The 21,070-nt window shown below is 38.7% G+C and overlaps 1 protein-coding gene across 7 annotated transcripts in view; it reads left to right on the top strand.

The window, feature by feature from the left end:
- The first annotated feature begins 60 nt into the window (after positions 1–60).
- RIC8B (RIC8 guanine nucleotide exchange factor B) overlaps positions 61–21,070 on the top strand; it is a 116,453-nt gene continuing 95,443 nt past the window's right edge. For all 7 annotated transcript variants that reach the window (XR_009702475.1, XR_009702474.1, XR_009702473.1 and 4 more), the window contains exons 1-2: positions 61–257; positions 7,664–7,711. Coding sequence is in view for 2 of the 7 variants with exons in the window: in XM_061204195.1 (XP_061060178.1) it covers positions 174–257; positions 7,664–7,711 (132 nt within the window). In the remaining 5 variants the exon portion in view is untranslated. The remainder of the gene's footprint in view (positions 258–7,663; positions 7,712–21,070) is intronic.

Here is a 21,070-nt window from a genome sequence, read left to right as displayed (position 1 = left end):
CGGTGACGTCGGGCCTGCCCGGGCGGAGGCTGGCGGGTTGGAGGCAGAGGGAGGGAGGGAAGGAGGGAAGGAAGGAAGCTGGGAAGAAGCGAGCGAGCGGGGGCGCGAGGCGTTTACCTGGAGGCAGCGGCTTGGGCGCGCAGAGCGGCCGCGGCTCCCCCGCACCTGCGGCCATGGATGAGGAGCGCGCCCTCTACATCGTCCGGGCCGGCGAGGCGGGGGCTATCGAGCGGGTCCTGAGGGATTACAGCGATAAGGTAAAGAGCCCTGGCCCCGGGCGTGCGGTATAGCACCCTCGGGCCGCCCCCCGGGCTTGCACATCGCATCCCTCCCAACCCCCCTCATTCCGGGGATGCGCATTGCTCTCCCCTGAAAACGTTTCCGGCTTGGGCATGCGTGTTTGTGCCCCCAGCCTTTTCCATCCGTGCATCCTGTATCCCCCCCCCTGCCCCCACCCTGGCGCCCACCCCTCTGATTCCGGCCCAGCAGTTTGTCCCACGGTCCTCTTCCCAAGCGTGCAAGTCACACCCCCGGAATCCGTGAGCGTGCGTCTGTGCCCCTCTCATGGATGCATAAATGCACGCGAGTCTTCCTCACCTGCATAGCTTAAAAATAACGTGTTTCTGTGTATAAACACGGGCCTTGACATGCATAAAACGTGTCGGCCACGATGGCAGTTCCTTATATACGTACAGGACTGTACAGTTTTCAAGGCGTGATGTCTCATATATATGGTCCAACTTGATTCTCAGAGACTTTGTAGGGTAGATAGCATCATCCTCCCCATTTTATAGATGAGAAAACCGAGGCACTAGGAACTGAAATCACGCCAAGGTCATGGACATACTATGTTGTAACTGGGGGCAGACTAACTCCTAATAATACCTGTTGTTTGTATCACATTAACAGCTTTCCCATCCATTATCTCCTTCAATCTTGACAGCAATCCTGTGAGGTTTTATCTGCATTTTGCAATTGAGATTCTAGATGGGTTAAGTAACTTGCCCAAGGTCATACTTCTGAGCTGGGATTCCAACCTAGGTATTATTCTTTCCACTTTACAACTCTGCAGTAAAAAGCTATCTTATATATCCCAGTCACTTCTCTGAATGTCTCTTCAAGACCCGTTAGCTCTCCATTACTTTACCTTCCAGGAGTTTTATATGCTCACTCTTGAAGGTAACATACCACACCTTTATTCTTCCATTTAGAAGACCACTTTATAGAAATAACTGACTTCTGTGAAAACACACCCAACACCATGTCACACCCTAGAGATAACATCTTTCTTCCTTTCATTTGCCTCCATTCATAATTTCCCTTTCTGTGTTTGCTGTGTGCCCACCACTGCACTTCCATACACTTTGTATTGTTGAGCTGCCAGTATGCCATTTCTGCTCTATGTGGAGAAGATCCAAAAATAAGGCACCTTCACTCCCATTTAATCTTCCCAACAATCCTGTGAGGAAAGTGGTGGTATTACCATTTCACAAACGATAAAATTTAGGGTGATGTTACCTCAAGTCCACACAGTCATTGAGAGATGGGGCTGAGATTTGAATCTAGGTTTTCTGACTGCTCTTTTACAGTACTATGCTGCTTTCTTTGGGAGGATGCATGGATTCAGTTCTATTCATATCTTAGCTTCCTCGCTTTCTGATATGCTTTACTGTTGCATATCTGCGTAATTTAGGAGAAATTCATTTAATGCACAGATGTACATATTGTGGAGATTACAGTCATCCCTTGGTATCTGCAGGGGATTGGTTCCAGGACCCTATACCTCCCCCATGGATACCAAAATCCATGGATGCTCAAGTCCCTTATATAAAATGGCATAGTATTTGCATATAACCTACACACATCCTCCCTTATAGTTGAAATCATCTCTAGATTATTAATAATACAATGTAAATGCTATGTAAATAGTTGTAAATACAATGCAAATACTTTGTAGCTAGTTGCCAGTTAATTCAAGTTTTGCTTTTTGGAACTTTCTCCAATTTTTTTTCCAAATATTTTTGATCCATGGTTGGTTGAATTCATGGATGTGGAACCTGCAGATATGGAGGCCCGACTGTGTATTCATTCAACTGGATTTATAATTGCTTTCCAAAAAAGATTTGAGGCAGCTACAAACTGATTTTCAAAAGAAAGAAATACAACAGAAAACTTGGCCATTGTATTGAATCAACTAGTGTTTATTTAGCACTTATTATATCCCAGGTATCCAGCAATAAATAGGAACTTTCTTCTATACAGAAGGGAGGAGGAAAAAACCTCGAACTGGATCTTATCTCCTCCTTCAATATTTTCTCCTTCCCTTCATGGCTAAACTAATTAGAACTCCAGATTTGCTTCCTCCAGTTTATCTCTTCCTCTCCTTGATCTCCCTCCAGGTTGGTTTCCACTTACCACTCCTGGCCCAGTGCTGTCAGAGCTTAAGTTCTGGACATCCCCAGCTCTCCTTTCACATTGGGAATGGTTTTAAAGTTGTAATGCCCAATGTGTATTGTTTGGGGTGGTATTTTGGGGGCCAGGCTTGAGAATGCTGTGTCTTGATGTGAACCGGCTCGGCCAGCTCCTTCAGAAAAGAGTTCTCATGTTTAATGCTGATTATAGTAGGTCCAGAGTACAAAGAAAATAGCTGAGTTTTATGTTGGCAGTGGGGCTTTGCCCCTCAAGGCAGGAGACACTAGAGGCAGATGAAGAAGAAGGGGAAGCACGATTGCAGCGGTCTGGCAGTAAGAATGGGGAGGGGGAATTAAATTGCCCTGTTCTATGGGAAATGGAGTCTGAAACCCTGAAAAAGTACCTGGGTATTACCAGGTGCCTCATATTCCTTATCTGGAAACATGGATTTGGGAAATGTTTAGAGTGAAGTGATTATGGGGCATTGAGGAGTCTAACCAAGAAGGGAAATGAATGATGTAGAGAGAGAATGATTGGTTAGTCGTTCTCAAAAGAAGGCAGCAAGTATAATGGAAAGAAGGTGGAATTTGGAGTCAGATAAATCTTGGTTCACATCTGCCATTTATTAGTGTCATGACTATGGACAAGTTATTTTAAGCCTGAGTCCCAGTTTCCTTATCTGTAACATAGGGTTCTATCATCTAAGTTATTATGAGACCTGAATTAAGTGAAGTATAATGCCGAACGCTGTGCATAATGCATGTAGGAGGCATTCACTAATGGTCAAGGTGCTCAAGAGGTCCTGCGGCAAGAGCACGGGTTCTGGAGCCAGATTGCCTGAACTCTGGTCCCCGGCTTACCATCCGCGTGGCATAGAGCAAGGTACTTAACTTTGCTGTGCCTCAGTTTCCTCATCTGCCAAACAGGGATAATAATAGTACCCACATCATAGGTTTGTTGTCAGGATTAAATGACTTATATGTGTAAATCATTTAGAACAGTGCCTGGCACTGAAGAAAAACCCATAACTGTTAGTTTTGAACAAAAAAGTCAGGAATTAAGCATGTGGCATGGAGTTGACGTAGCCTGATAAAAAAAAAATTAGAGAATATACTCCATTCTTTCTCTTTTTCCTTGACCCGTGCACTTTTTAATGGTTAGCAAAATACCTTGTACCATGTTTAACATTTACCCGTCTGGCTCCAGGTAACATCTAATTTCTACTGTGTTAAGGAGATTCTAATTTTCAAGATTTCTTCCTTCATTCACTGACCCTTCTTGTCTTGGGGAGAAGGAAGAGCTATCTATCCTAGAAAAAAATGAAACTTGTCTGTTTCTCAAGGGCATAATGCAAGTTGACTCAGCATAGGAAAGTATTTTTTAAAAATAGGAAGAGTGGTTGTTCTTTTTCACTTTCAATTCATCTAATAGCATTTATTGAGTGCCTGCTATGTACTGTGTATTATCCTACGTGCTTTCACATGTCATCACGTATTAAAACTTACGAGGGTGACTGAAGTATTCTCCCTTTTTTTCGGGACTAGGAAATTGAGGTTCAGAAAGACAAAGTAACTGTCTACAGGCCTAAAGGCACATAGCTAGAAGTGGCAGACCTAGTCTTCAGATTCAATATCCAGGGCTCTTTTTGCAAGGCCCTGTTGGCTTTCCCCTGTCTATTCTGTGTTATTGAGCACAGAAGAGAAAGGGTTTTCAGGACTATTTCCTTTGGCTACTGTTGGGTCCCAGTCACCCCACTCCAGTTATAGAATGAGCTATTAATGTGGGAAGTATATATTGCTCTAGGCTAGGCTGTCCAAGCTTCTTTTCCTCCCCTAAGGCTTGTTCTGCTAACAGATTTAGTAGAGAGATTGGTTGGCATCATTATGATTATCAGCAACAAACAGTGATCAAGAGCCTTGAGGTGCATAGTAGTATCTTAGTTCCTTGAATCCAGGGTATTTAGACAAGAAGGAACCTCAAAGATAATTGGGTCCAACACTCTCAATTAATAGGAGAAGAAACTGAGGCCTAGCATCATCATCAACTATGTTGATAACCAGAGAGGCGGCTTGGTGGCCATAGAGGCCACCTAGACATACGATTACCCCTTAGCAAGCTCCAGTAGGATTCCATTATGGAAGTGTGGCAAGTTTATGGCCAAATGAAAGGTAAAAGTTATTTAAGATACGGACAGGTATGTAGGTCTCTGAGAGTAGTCCTCATAAGAGAGGAAAACAACACTGATAGCAGTGAGGTCTTCATTTATGTGCTAGAAGAACCTGATTGATAGGGACCTAATATTGGGACAGTTCTAGAAGTACAGCCTCCACATTTGAATAGGATATATAAATATCCTGGACTATGTAAGAGGACTTTTTGTTTTACACTTTGAGGTTGCTTTGAATGGATTGGCATATTCTAAGTTCAATTTGTATTGCCTCACAATACCAGTATATTTGCTAATTAAATTAAGCCCTCATGTTAGTTAGGGCTTTTGAAAGCTTGCTTTTCTTCCTTCCTTTATTTCTTTTTTTTTTTTTTTTTAAATGTTGCAGTTTTGTGACAGGATCAGCCTTGCATTTAAAAAGAAAAATAAAAATTAGTCCTTGATACTATTCTAAATTAACACCTTGAGAGATTTAATTCTATGTAGAAACCTTTTAAAAGATATTTTTATAACTTAACGAGGGGCTTTCCAAAAGATGATTTCTTTTTCTGTTCCCTTACCATAAATGCAAAAAAAAAAAAAAAAAGGTTTAGGAGAACTATTACATTGGCAACTAGGTACATTTATTCCAGATAATGTGTGGAATTAATATTTCACATATAATGGCAAAAATTAAGCTTCTTGTTTCTAAGTGCAATTATGTGTTTTCATTTGTAGTGAACCTTTACTAAGCTTCAGTTTATAACCATACAATCTGCTAATTCTTGATCTTTTATTCAATGTTAGTTTTTACTAAACCTTGGGTCTGTAAATTCCTAAGTTATAGTCTTTATTGTTTCTTCCTTCCTTCTTTTCTTTCTTTCCTTGCTCATTCATTAGTTTATTTACCTTTTATATAAAATTTTTCTTTTAATTATAAAAATAATATACCAACGATGAGTTTTGTCAAAGGAATCACCAGCAATTCCACCAACCCTATATAGTTGTTTTTATTTTTGCGTTTTAACACTCAAGCCTTTGTTTGAAATCATGCATACATTTATGTAGGTACTGTCATCATAGACATACAGTTTGATGTTTTACTGTTTTTCCTTTTACTGCCATCATAAATAATTTTTCATGTTGTTACAGAACTTTTTAGCCATATTTTTTAAAAAATGGCAGTATAATAATCTATCAGATGAATACACAGTGATTTATTTCATCAGTCTCCTGTTGTTGGATATTCAGGTTGTCTCTCTTTTTTCTTCCATAATACTCGATAACACTGCAGTGAATATGATTACATATATAATTTTTCTCTCCTCTGGGTGATCTCATTAGGATAAATTTCTAGCAGTAAAAGTTCTGGGTCAAAGGCTGTGAATATTTTTATGGTTTCTATTATGTGTTGCCAAATCACTTTCATTTTTTTTTTTTTTTAAAACATCTTTATTGAAGTATAATTGCTTTACAATGGTGTGCTAGCTTCTGCTTTACAACAAAGTGAATCAGTTACACATATACATATCACTTTCATTTTTGAAGTTGGTGTCAATTTATACTGCCTCCAGCAATATCACTCCTGGATTATTGATGCCCATTTCTCAGAGGGCTTTATGTCCTCAGTCTTGCTCTTCTTTGATCTGGCCTGTAAACTACCACCCAAAATATTCTTCCAGAATGAGTTCACACCTCCTTCAGGGTCTTCCCCTGGTTGCCTGTCACCTATATGCCAATTCAGGTATAAATTTTTAAATCCAAGGCCTTACCACCTGACATCCATTTTAATTGTTTTGCAAACGGTATGTGAGGCAGCTTCTCTTAGGTTTCCTTAAATGGCCCTTCTCTATTACCTGTAAGTCTTCCCTCTGACCATTTCTTACTTTCAGAACTGCTTCTCTGTCAACATTTCTCCATCTCATTTAATTTCAAAAATTGCTTCTTCTGCGAAGCTGTCAATGCAGAACCACCTGTAATGATGATATCTTTAGTACTTACTGTGTTTAACTCCTGGTGGGTTGCCATGTTGCCAATGAGAAATACAAAGGAAAGGCAGAGAGATGTTCAGTAAAGATTTTTTTAAATGAAAACTTAGGATCCATAAGAGCACTTGGTTCTCTTGAATAAAACTTGAGAAGAGATTGAGGAACTTTATGCTCTATTTTTTGGGTACCATCACTCTCTGGAAGTGGACAAGTCAACTTACTCCATTCTCTATTTCAGCCACAGAGTGGAAAATACAGTGTTGCCAGTCATTTCAGGAGAGTTATGACATTCTTTTCTTTCAGTTATTTTTCCTCAATGTCATTGGCATCATCATTATTATCATCCTAATAGTTACTGAGTGTTTTCTATGTGCCAGGCACTGAGATGGTACATTATATGTCATAGCTGTTTTAACCCTCATGGCAGCTTTGTGAACTAGGTACCCCCTCTTTTCACATGGGAAATACAGTTATAATTTGTTACTTGCTTAACTATTAAGTGGTGGAGCCATGATTTAAACCCTCATTCTTACAGAATTACTTTTCTGAAATGCCAGTCTATCACTTTCTTCCCTATCTACAATTCTCTGGTGATTTCTTATTGCATATGATAAAGAAAGTACAAACTCCTCAGCAACATTGGAAGATCCTTCCAAATCTCTGTCCAGTCTACTTTCCCATTCTCATCTTTCTCCACTCCTCTCATCCCCTAACATGTGTCCTGTGTTTCACTCTGACAGAGCTGCTTATTTTACAAATATATCATACCACTTCACACATGAGCCTTTGTTTCCATCCCTAGAATGCTTTCCATTTGCCTGGCAAACTCCTATTCATCCCTCAAGGTCCAGCTCAAATGCTCTGTACTATATGCAAAGAATTCCCGATTTCCCTGGGTAGTTAGTGGCTCAGTACTCTGTCTCTTCTGTATATATTTTTGCTTTAGTCTTTTGTACTGCTTTACAATTATTTGCTTACATGCCTCTCTTACTTTAATAAGAACTTTGAGACATGATATGGGAAGACAACGTTTTAAAGACATTAGGTATTTTTAAACAGCCAAAATCAAAAATCTGTGTATTTAAAATGACATTGTTTCCCTTTTTTCCCTCTTCAGCATAGGGCTACTTTCAAATTTGAATCAACAGATGAAGATAAAAGAAAGGTAAGCCTTGGTGTTACTCTGTGTGTGTGTGTGTGTGTGTGTGTGTGTGTATGTGTTTCATTCATGGACTTGATAAACAGTGGACTTGATTTCATCTGATAGTTTACTTCTCAGTTTCCCTTCAGTTTGGTTTTTAGAAACTCTGAGAATAAAGACAAGTGCCAGGTTTAGTATGGATTACACATAACACCCTCCTGCTCCATCCCCATAGGACCATTACACTTGCATAAATCAGGGGAATGGGAAGGGTTCAGAGGGGACTCTCCTCCATATCTTCTCATCTCCAGAGATTAACTTTGTTTGGTGGCAGGACTGCAGGCTGCCAAAAATGCATTGCTAGTATTGTAATATTGGGTTTACAGTAAAGCTTGGCTTTGGGTTAAGTTTTGGGAAAACAGCTATTCATGCAGCTGCCCCTCAACCACATATTGTTCCCTGTGCTGGCAGTTATTTATGTTGTCAGCAATTGTCTTGGTCACTGACTTCATGGGCAAAGAGGAAAATGGGGTCAAGAGGCTTACGAATAGAGGAGTTATTATGAGAGGGTGCATCAGAGATAGAGCTATGAAATGTCATGTTGGCCTGTTGGGGTCGCCCGTGGTTGCTTTACTTAGTTTATTAGAGCACGATGCTCAAGGAGAAGCTCACCAGTTCTGCCTGTGTGTTTGCTGGGCCGTATACCGCTATCCCTGGCCTCACAAATGCTAAGACCAGGAAAGAGAGCATGACTGAATCTGTGTAAATGTATTATTGCTGCTGGAGAAATAACTTGAATCCGGTGCTTTGCTGATAGTGGTTTGAGCATACCTTGAAATCATCCCTCTAGTCACCTCCACCCCCATATTTACTGTCTACATCCTGCTCACTTTGCCCCTTAAGATTTCTCAGTACATTCTCTCCTTAACCCCGGCCCTAGTTCAGTCCTTCATCTGGATTACTGTACAAGTTTCCTAACTGTTCCTTCTTTTTCCAGTTATATGCCCTTCCAGTCCATTGTCCATAATTCTGTAACAATAATCTGACTGTGTCACGCCCAGCCTTAAAACCCTTGAGTAACTTTCTTTGTCTATAGAATAAAGTTCAAGCTTCTTAACATGACCTAGATGCTCAGTGATCTGAAGTTTGCCTACTTTTTGCAGCCTATTGCTTGCTTCTCTCCCTTGTAATTTATGCTCTAGCAATATGAAATGTTTCCAGTTACATACACATACACATCCCTTCTGTTTCCTACTTCCTACCTTTGCATATACTGGCGATATGTACCAAAATTACAGATGTATTTTGCCCTTTGACCAAGCAATGTCACTTTTAGATCTATTCTGTGGACAGATTGAAATAAAGTAAACAAAGTTATTCACTGAAGCATTGTACATAGTAGCAGACGATTGGAAACAATAAAGCCTCCAGCAATTAGGGAATATTTGTAGAAACTTGTGTACATTTGCATAATGGAATATTTTGCTGTGGTAAAGAGGGAGGAAGAGGGAGAAGGAGAAAGACTGTTATGTGCTAATGGGAGAGATAGTTACATGAAAAGAAACAAGAAACAAGGTGTTAAAAAGAACATGTTTTTAATATACTCATAATAGGTATTCAGGCTAGGAAGGCAGCTGCTATTTGGTTTAGTTGGGAGGATCCATACTATATAGATTCCATGGTGCCTTGTGAATCTGACACTAGAATCTTTGGTAGTGCTTTTACTGGTCAAAATAAGTGCATGAAGACAGAGATCCCCCCCATGCCATATGACTTTCAGTTAAGGGAAAAAAATTTCCCACACAGTTATTAATAAAGCGTGTTTGTTTCCTGTAGGATAGTAGCAAAACCTAACATTTTTCCAAGTATTTTCTTTTACTGCCTTTTAAATCTTTGGTGACAGTAACTACTGTACTAGTGTTACTTTCAGTATTACGCGTAGATTGCTGCTTCCTGGGAGGTCTGATATAAACAAATGTCATTAGGGACCTAGCTAGGTGATCTTCATTAATGGAAGAACATTGGCAAACAAAACTATTTCAGTCTCCAAGGGTTAAAACCATTAGAGACTCTTCATGCCTAAGGCTCTAAAAAGACTTTGAAATCAAAATTATTGGACTTCTCTAAAGGCTCTACATCCTAACAGCCTTTTAAGTTCTCAGTGTAGAGAGGCATGGAATAGTAGGCATGTCTCCAACATTAAACCCAATCTTAAAATAAGAGGAACTCAAATTACCATCCAGTTTGTTTTGCTGCCCTAGTTCTCTTTTTCTCTTTCCTAAACATGTCTCTGGAGCCTTCTACCAGCAGCTCCTTGGTAACAGCAGCGCCCCTTTCAATAAACTACAGGTGCTGTCGCTCTGAAAAACACACCTCTCTTATGTAAAACCTTGTGGCAACCTATAAGTAAATGTAAGGAAATAGAGCCTTTCAAAAAATAAAACTTGATTTTACGAACTTTTTAGGAATTGGTTATAAAGTAATGATCCTTAGACCCAAGTCCTAACATGTAGCATTTTGCATTTTTAGAAAGATTTGCTTTTCATTAGTAATACAGTAATGTTGTAAGTATGATGAGAATATCACCATCCCAGTTTTATGGATAAGAAAACCGAGGCTCATGTTAATGACAACTTGTTAACACTCATATCACTCGTAAGTGGTGGAGCCTTGAATAGAGAACAGGTTTTCTGGCTATTATGTGCAGCTCCTTCACTGCTCAGTGCTCCATGGCTCCCACTCATTACCACTTGAGGTATATCTCAGAAGGTTTGAAATTATGACTCAGTACCTTGTTTTTTCTCTTATTTCATACCTTGAGACACCATTTAGGCAACTAGACTTAAACTGGAAAATATCAAAGGAAATTACCAACTAGGAATGCTTAAATTTTTCCAGAGAGGTAAAGTCAGATACAATTGCTAATGTTTGTGCATAGAATGCAAATAGTTCCAGGTGCATGTGGCTCATGATATATTCGGGTATAAGCACCTGTGCTTATTGAAGCGTTTGCTTTACATCTTCTCTACCTCAGTTGGTGGCTATGATTATCTACCAGCACATAAACACATATACCGTGCAAATATGTAGGATGGAGGGAGGTATGATGAATAATCTGAAAATTTACAGCTTGAGGAAATGAAAGCTCTTATATTGGTTTCTAAAATACAACTGATCTCAAGGCCAATAAAGAGAACTAATTGCAATAAATGTTGAAAAATACCTGTCATAAAATGATTAAAAGAATTGCAGCTCTTTCACCTGTAAGATAAGAATACAACCATATTAAATGCAGAAAACTTCAGTTGTTGTCTGAGATAAACCTTTATGTATTTAGTAATTTTCCTCAAAAGAGTGAAGTTAAAAATAAATTTCAAGCGTTTATTTCATTAACTTCAAACTCACATAGGTAAGCTCATACTTCTGTGAAGGCAGAGAGTAATTACTGAGTTGAGAACTCTTTGAGGACAAAAATTCTGGCTTACTTTTCTTTGTATTTTCAGTCCCCAGCACTGCATGTGGCACAAAATAGGCACCTACAATAAACACCTGTTAAATGAATAAAGGGGACTTGGAGCTTGAGTGGAGGCCAGAATTCCTATAACTTGTACATACGGTTTGGTTTTGAGTTTGATAACTAGAGAGCAGAATCTCAAGCACATTTCATAATGTTGTTTACTGAAAAAGCAGAATACAGAAGTATTCATACAGAATGATCACAACCATGTAAAACTAATAAAAACTATGCAAAGAAGAATGTCTACAAGGAAATTCACTAAAACAGTGGCTTAGTACTATTACTGTAGATGATATTTTAATTTCTCTTTTCTGTATTTTGAATTTTTCTGTTATAGTAAATGATAATGATATAAGAATATGATAATTACATATTATATGTGATAATATATTCTTTTATAGTAGTGTGATTGGGGGCATAAGCAAAGACCAATATACTTTTTAATCATTTATTTTCTTTAAAATTGGGCCTTTGTGATTATCTTACATATTCCTTCTGGGGGAACATAAAAATGTTACTAGGTTTGGAGATAGTATCACTTGTGGAGCCAGTTTATGGACTGAAATAAATTTATTTGTACACAAAAGTCCATTCTACCATTTGAAATATTTCTTCTTTTTACTTTTTTCCCCCAAAGTTGGATGTACTTGGCATATTAGTAGAGATCTCTGTAGTCCACAAATATTTTTTCAGTAATTCCTGTGTGCCAGGTCCTGCGTTAGGCCTTAGTTCCTAAGTTGGCTATTTTCCTATGGTGTTTGGTTTGGTGCTTTCTCAGCTACGGATGCATACTGAGGGTTTCCATTGTGGACTATAGAAAATGAACGGGTAATTTTCCATATTAGAGTCCCCCAAGGAAAATGTGCCGAGATAGAACCATCAATCCTATACTGTGAATCCATGCTTAGGAATAGCTTGAGGCATGGATGCTTGTTCTGAAAGCCTTTTACACTTAGTTTAGTCATTTGAAATTGTTAAACCCCAGTTTTCACTAAAACAAAATGAGCTTTGTGTGTCTTGCAAATTTGACTCAAATTTTATTTGATGTCTTCACCTTAGGGAATACTTTGATATATGATGCAAGTACAATTCTCATTTAGAAACCAATAACTTTAAAGATCATCCTTTTTAACATCTTGATTTCTTTAAAACACACAAACACACATACTACCAAAAGCGTTCTAAAACTTTGACTTTTTAAAGTTTCTGTCCAGCTGGATCTGGCATAAAACTTAACTAGAAGGGCTGGATTATATCATAGGCCAGGATGAATGCCTCACAGTAGTTCAAAAATGAAACAATTTAAACTTCATTTCAGACTCCATTTTTTATTTTAGATGTTTTGCCAAGGTATTGAAGGACTAAATGTGGGAAGAAAGAACAGAACAGCCCTTCTGATTTAGTAAGCCATAGATGTGGCAGTCCATACATGATCTCTGTATGGATCACTTTTTAGGATTTCTGCCTGGGAATGTTAAGAGTAGTAACTCTGATTTACACTTTAGAGTTTCGGATCCTTTTTCTCATATAAAAAACTCATCAAGAAGTTCTGCTTCCAGCCATGACAGTGTGAGAGCTATATGGACCTGCTCCCCAATGAAACTGGTTATTTTTAAAAAACAACCATTTAAAGTCTCTGGAAATAGTCCTAAGAGCATGCAGTCAATAAAGGAACACTTATTCAGGACAATCTACTAAAACTCAGTCAGAAGAGTGAAAGTCTGTGGGATTTGAACTGAGACCTGCTCCCTGTCTTTCCACTCTCAGTGGAGTGAGATGGAAACTCTCCTCCAAACTGATGCAGCCAAGAACACGGAGCTCCCACTTCCCTCAGCTCTCAGTTGGAAGGCTATCTACCCAGTAGAGACAGGGGTAAGGTCAGCATTTCTCATCCTGCCTGAGCTACATGTCGCTGGGACAAAATTCTGGGTGAATGTAGCTGAGAGGTGGGGTCTCCCTCCTTTCACCCAATCCCCACTCATGGGACAGAGGCTCTACCTTGGGTAGGGCACCACTGAGAATATTAGGGCCCCAGTTGCACTCGCCCTGGCTGGTGGGACACAGGTTCCACCCTGGGAGAGGCCAGCTGAGGAGTTCTGGGCCTGCTGCTCCCCTGTCCTCTCCAGTTGAGCTCTCAAGGAGGTGTCACCCAGAAAGAAGCATGCTGTTGTCTCTGCCCTCAGCATCAGAACCAGGCTCAGGAATTTTGCCCAGAGGAACAAGCAGAGCTTATAACAGTGAGCTCTGAATCTCTCCCCAAAGGAACCAACTTAATTTGCAACAGTGTGAAGTTCCTGCCTGAAAGTACAGGTTGTGGTGAAAGGCAATTGGGAGGAGATAGACAGATTCATTGGAGATATAAGGCTAACCAGAAGGCTAGGTAGTTTGCTAGAAAGAAAGTAGGAAAGACAGCTGGGAGGAACCCTCCTGTAGTTAGAACAAATCTTAAATACTTACCTCAGGAACTATCTCTTCAAAGGATCCCTAATAAATTGGCTCAGTTTGTAGAGCAGTTTATGCCCCAGGACATTGTTGAAGACAATAGATCAATCAGCCTGCAGTTAGTGGAGCTTAACAGCTGGGTGTGGTCAGGGAAAGAGAAAGTCAAAGAGAGGCCTGCCAAAGCCACTGTTATCCCAGGATGACTGTGGCATACAAAAGGGTGAGCCCTATGAGGAGCTACATCTGCAGGGAGGAGGAGGAAAATATACTTAACTAAAATAATTCAGCCAGTCACTGAGCAAATAAAATAACAATAGCAAATCTTGGAGGGTATAAGCATTACCCAATGTTGATATAATATATTATCTAAAATGTCCAGTTTCAAAAAGAAAAACAAAAGCCATGCAGAGAAACAGGAAAGAATGAGCTGTGCACTGGGGAAAAAGCAGGCAATGGAAACTGCCTGTGAGAATGACTAGATGTTGGATTTAACAGACAGACTTCAAAGTAGTCATTATAAATATATTCAGAAAACTGAAGGAAACCATATTTAAAGAAGTAATGCAAGGTTTGATGACAATGTCACATCAAATGAAGAATATCAATACAAAGATAGAAATTATTAAAAAGAAAAAGAACCAAATGGAAATTTTGGAAGTGAAAAGTACAGTAACTGAAAAAAAAAATCACTAAAGAGGCCCAACTCTGGGTTCACACTGGCAGAAGAAAGAGTAAGCAAACTTGAAGATAAATCAATAGTGTAAACAAGGTAAAGAACTGAGGAAAAAGAAAATGAACGCCTCAGAGAAATATGAGACAACATTAATATACCAACATACACATAACTGGAGTACCAGAAGGAGAGGAGAGAGAAAAGAGAAGAAAAAATATTTGACGAAATGATGTCTAGGGACTTCCCTGGTGGTGCAGTGGTTAAGAATCTGCCTGCCAGTACAGGGGACACAGGTTCGAGCCCTGGTCCGGGAAGATCCCACATGCTGTGGAGCAACTTAAGTCCGTGCGCCACAACTACTGAGCCTGTGCTCTAGAGCCCGTGAGCCACAACTACTGAGCACGCGTGCTGCAACTACTAAAGCCTGCAAGCCTAGAGCCCGTGCTCTGCAACAAAAGAAGCCACTGCAATAAGAAGCCTGTGCACCACAATGAAGAGTAGCCCCTGCTCGCCGCAACTAGAGAAAGCCCATGTGTAGCAACAAAGACCCAACACAGCCAAAAATAAATAAATAAAATAAATAAATTTATAAGTGCATTCATTCTTTCAAAAAAAAAAAGTCTAAAGTCTTTCCAAATTTATTGGAAAACACCTACATATCCAGAGAACTCAATAATGTCTGAGTAGAATAACCTCAAAGAGATCCACAGCCACACTAGAGTAAAAATGCTGAAACTCAAAGACTATGAGAAAATCTTAAAAGCAGGGAAAGGAAAATGACTCACCACTTACAAGGGAACCTCAGTGATATACACAGCTTACTTCTCATCAGAAATGTAGGCCAGAGGCAGTGGAATAATATATTCAAAGAGCTCAGAGAAAAAATTCAGCCAAGAATCTTATATCCAGCAGAGCTATCTTTCAAAATTGCAGGGGAGATAAAGACATTTTTAGATAAATGAAAAAATGAATTTCTTCTAGATCCACCTTACAAGATATACTAAAAGTTCTTCAGACAGAAAGCACATCACCCCAAACAGCAATTTGAATGCACACAAAAAACCAAAAGAGAACTAGTAACGGTAATTATGTAATTATAAAACATAATATAAATGCATGTTTCTTCTCCTTTATTCTCTTAATTGATTTTAAAAGCATTTGTATAAAACAACATTTGTATGATATATTGTTCAGCCAATAACATATAGAAATGTGATATATTTGCCAAAAATAGCACAAAGGTTGATGAGAGCAAAGCTGTACTGGACTAAGGACGTGACTCTAGATAGTAACTCTAATCCTCAAGAACAAATCAAGAGAACCAGAAATTATAAATAAGAAGGCTAATATAACAAAAGCTATACGTATATACTTGCTGTCCTTCCTTCTCAGTGTCTTCAAAAGACAAAATTATATATCAAGTAATAATTGTTGTTATGCTATGGATAACAATAATGCCACAAAAAGAGGGGAAAGAAATAGCATCATATAGAAGTAATGTTTCTGTATCTCACTGGAATTAAATTAATCTAAATCTGGAGCTAATTCTGGTAAGTTAAGATATATATATGTGTGTGTGTGTGTGTGTGTGTGTGTGTGTATACACACATACATACACTAATTAAGCCCTCGAGCAACAACTAAGGAAATAACTCAGAAAGTAACTCTGTTTTGTGGAAAACTACAAAATATTGTTGAAAGAAATTAAAGAAGATCTAAAGAAATGGGAAAACATCCCATGTTCATAGATTGGAAGACATTATTGCTCAGATGGCACCACTTCCCACTTGATCTACAGATTTAATGAGATACCTTTTAGAATCCTGGGTAGCTTCTTTGTAGAAATTGACAAGCCAGTTCTAAGATTCATATGGAATTGCAAGGGATGCAGAAGAGCCAAAACAATCTTGAAAAGAACAAACTTGGAGGACTCATATTTCCCAACATCAAAACTTATTACAAAGCAACAATAATCAAGACGGTGTGGTGTTGACACGAGGATAGGTAAACATAAATACGGCTGCTCCTTGAGCAACTCAGGGGTTAGGGGCGCTGATTCCCTGAGTAGTCAAAAACCCAGGTATAACTTTATAGTTGGCCCTCCCTATCCGTGGTTCTGCATCCGCAGACTCAACTAACTGTGGATCTTGTACTACGTATTTACTGGAAAAAACCTGCATATAGATATAGATGTAGATCAGTGGAATAGTACTGAGAGTCCAGAAATAAACCAACGTGTCTGTGGTCAACTAATTTTTGACAGGGATGCCAAGACCATTCAGTGGGGAAAGAATAGTCTTTTAAAAAATGGCACTGAGACACTTAGCCACGTATAACAGAATGTATTGAACCTTTATCTCACACTGTATGCAAAAATTAACTCAAAATGGATCAGACCCAAATGTAAGATCTAAAACCATAAAACTCTGAGCAGGAGCATAGGATAAGTCTTCATGACCTGGATTTGGCAGTGGATTCTTAGATAGGACACCAAAAGCACAAGCAACCAAAGGAAAATAAATAAATTGGACTTCATCAAAGTTAACCTTTGTGTTTCAAAGGACACTATCAAGAAAGTGAAAAGACAGCCCACAGAATGGAAGACACTATTTGCAAATCATATATCTGATAAGAGACTTGTATCTAGAATATATAAAGAACTCAATAATAAAAAGATAACCAAATTTAAAAATGGGCAAAGGATCTGAATAGACATTTTTCCAAAGAAGATATACAAATAGCCAATAAACAGATGATAACATCATTAATCAGGGAAATACAAATCAAAACCACAATGAGATACCAGTTTACACTCACTGGTATGGCTAAAATCAAAAAGTCAGATAATAACAAGTGTTGACAGGGATGTGGAGAAAATAGAACCCTCATACATTACTGATAGGTTACTGCATGTACAGTGGTGCAGCCACTTTGGAAAACAGTCTGGGAATTCCTCAAAGGATTAAACAGAGTTACTATTTGACTCAACAATTGTACTCCTAGGTATCTACCCAAAAGAAATGAAGATACATGTCCACACAAAACCATGTACTTGAATGTTCATAGCAGTATTATTCATAACAGCCAAAAGACGGAAATAGCCCAAATGTCCATCAGTTGTGAATAGATAAATAAAATGTGTTATATCTATACAATGGAATATTATTTAGCCATAAAAAAGAACGAAGTAACTGATAAGTGCTTACAACATGGATGAACCTTGAACACATTATGCTAAGTGAAAGAAGCAAGACACAAAAGGCCACATAATGTATGATTCCATTCATATGAAATGTCTATAATAGGCAGATCTGTAGTGACAGAAAGTAGATCATTGGTTTCCCAGGATCTAGGGACAGGGGAATGGGGATTTACTGCTAATGGGTATTGGGTTTCCTTTTAGGGTAATGAAAATGTTCTAAAATTAAACAGTGATGATGGTTGCACAAGTGTGAATATACTGAAAACCAATGAACTATGTACTTTAACAGGGTAAACTTTATGATATGTAAATTATATATCGATAAAGCTGTTATTAAATACTACATGCCCATCATTATTCCAAGCACTGTATGAATATTAACACATTTAATACTTAACAACAAAGCTATAAAGTAGGTACTGTTATCTTACTTGTTTTACAGATGAGGAAACTAAAGCACACAAAGAAATTACTTGCCTATCTAGTGAAGTAAATTACATGCCTAAACTAGTGAAGTAGGAGGACATGATTTAAGCCTATGCAGTTTGGCTCCACAGCCCTTGTGCTGCACCATACTGCCACTCATTAATAATTGAATTGACCTGTTCTATAGTTTATGAATTGATTCTATTTTATGATTGTAGGCATCCAAAATTTGAGACTTGATGCAGAGCATAAACAAAGCTTTGACATTGAACTAATTAAGACCATTGACAGGAAACAGAAGCACATGATTTGCAGTATGACTGGATAGGATAACTAGTAAGGATATCTAGTGTCAGCCCTCCCCATTAGCAGTACAGAAATTGACCTATAGGAGTTAGGCATGCTGCAGATTTTTTTTTTTTTTACTATTATTATTATTTTTCCTGCCTAAAATGTAGGGTTCTTTTCCTCAGCAATTAGCTCTTCCTTACAAAGTTTGACCATGTACTAAGGAAAGTGGAGAACGTGTACATCTTTGGCTGATTAAAAACTCTTAGGACCTGAAAGAGTTCTTGGCTGAACAGACATTTCCAGTGTTCCTAACTTCCCCATTTATAAATGAAAAATTGAGAGGTTGACTTACCTAAGGTTACAGTTAATGAGTGGAAAATCTGGGACTCAAACTAGGTCCTCTGCCTCCTTTTCTACCTTCAGTGATCATTGTTGCAGGGCGGCTCCTCAGGGAACTTACAGTATAGTATACTAAGGGACCCAGAATATCTTCCAGTGCAGTGATTCCTTCTAAGGTATCTTGCACTGAGGGTAATCACACTCTGACTGAATACTTTCAATAATGGGAACCGCACAGCAGCCACTCTGCTGTTAGATAACTTTACTTGTTAGAAAGCTTTTACTTGTATGAACTATAAATCTGCTTTAGTTGATCCTCCTACTTTATCCCTCTCTGCCTCTGCCTTTGTCCACCATTTAGCTTGTCTTCTATCTTCTTTTTCCTGCTCCATTTCTTTCATTTTTCCCCCCTACTTATTGCCCAGCACTCGCATTTATCAAGAAGCTTTCTCTGGCTAAATTCTCTATATGTAGTTTATTCCTTTAATCTTTGAATACACAGCTTAAACTGCTATGCATTGAAATACATTTACTTTCCTTATTCACTCATTTTACATATGTTTAATCTCTCTAATATAATAAATAACTTGAGTCATGTTTTTATAGCTCCCCGACCCAAAATAAACTTTTTGTCACTTGGTTAGAATTTATTTCTCTTGAATAGTTTGCATGTACTTGAATTTTAAATTGGGAGCATTTTAAGTTACGTGCCTGTAACAGGGCTATGCACATAAGTGCTCAGTAATGAACTCTATAGATTCTAAATGAACACTATAGAATCTATAAAATTAATACAAAATTGCAATGTTATAACATCAGCACTTTCCTTTTCAAGGGGCTTTGTCATTAAATGGAAAATATAGATAAAAATTTCCTAGCCCTACTGTGCTTGTGCAGAGTGTGCCTGTTAATGTTACTTGATCTGTTTGTCCACCTGGCCATCTTTATGATGTAATGTGCATGGGCCTCCATTCTACCCCAAGCACTATGCTAAAGATTTTTAACTATATCATCTCATTTAATATTTATAAGCCCTAGATGTTATCCCTATTTTTAGAGGTGAGGAAATGAGGGACAGTGATTTCCAAAAATTTGCCAGGATCACATAGCTACAAGCTAGTGTTTGAATCCAAGTGCTTTCTTTACTTCAATTGTACTGTTTCCCAATAAATAACTTGTAGTTGCCTTACACCTTACAGTATGTTGTCTCAGATGCTATCCATATTAAATAATATAATAATATTAATAACATAGATAGATCTTTCACAATAACCATGTGAAATAGATATTTTTCTATCTTACACATGAGGAAATTTAGCTTCAGATAGAATAAGTAAATTACTCCAGGTCCAAGTTCAGAAAATAATAGAACTGGGAATTAGAAAGAACCCAAACTGTTTCTGTGCTTTTTTTTTTTCTGCTACACCACTAGTGTGTTCTTGTGCCTTTGAAGACCTCTAACATCACAACTGTCTCGTTGAGACAACTTCACTCTTGTCCGTATTCTCAGCTGTCTTAGTCTGCTCATGCTACCGTGACAAAATACCAAAAACTAGGTTGCATAAACAAAAGAAACTTATGTCTGACAGTTTTGGAGGCTGGGAAGTCCAAAATCAAGGTATTGGCAAGGTAGATTTACTTCTGAGACCTCTTCTCTTGGCTTGTTGTCAACTGCCATCTCACTGTGTACTCATTTGACCTCTTTGTGCAGAGAAGGGAAGGGGGTGGAGAATGAGTGAGCTAGCTCTCTGGTGTCTCTTGTTAAAAGGGTACTAATCCCATAGGACCAGGGCCTCTTCATCATGGCCCCATCTCCAAATACCATCACATTGGGCTTAGAGCTTCAACACATGAATTTAATGGGGATACAAACAGTTAGTCCATAACTTCAGCTTACCGTCAGAGCCCTTGACTATCTGCTATACATGCCTGGGCTACTAGAGCTGAGAACTAGGGATTTAGAGATAGAGTAACTAGTTCAGAGTGAAGAGTTGAGTGTTGTGGAGTAGATGGCACTGGAGACAAAGTAAGGAAATTCCAAAGAGACTGTATATCGGAAAGACTTTGATACACTGAAAAAGGCAAAAAGCTGTAGAAATCCATGGGACCAGGATCTGTATCAACCACCAAAATATGGCATATATGTTGTGACAGAATGTACATCATCCAGCCTTGTTAGTGTACTGTGTAGTCAAACTATAACTTGGCATGTCATCCTGCCCGGAGGGACGTGAATCACACTTGGTCCAGTGCATCCTGCCCACTCGTGAGTCACTTGGTGGCCGTCTGGGTTATCAGACTGACTGGGGTGTCGCAGGGCTTGAGCTCAAATGACCCTTATTTTACTTAATACGTACCCCAAAGCAAGAGGAGTGAAGCTGGCAATTCGGACACGCCAGAGAGAGGACGTAAAGTGCTTCCTTTGAGTGAAAAGGTGAAAGTTCTGGACTTAATCAAGAAAGAAAAAAAGGGCTTAGTCAGGACAAGACTAGC

This window comes from Eubalaena glacialis, chromosome 11 (assembly GCF_028564815.1).
Source record: "Eubalaena glacialis isolate mEubGla1 chromosome 11, mEubGla1.1.hap2.+ XY, whole genome shotgun sequence".
NCBI classification, from domain to species: Eukaryota; Metazoa; Chordata; class Mammalia; order Artiodactyla; family Balaenidae; genus Eubalaena; species Eubalaena glacialis.
The sequence above is the reverse complement of the archived record's forward strand: the minus strand, read 5'-3'. Positions and strand labels throughout refer to the sequence as shown.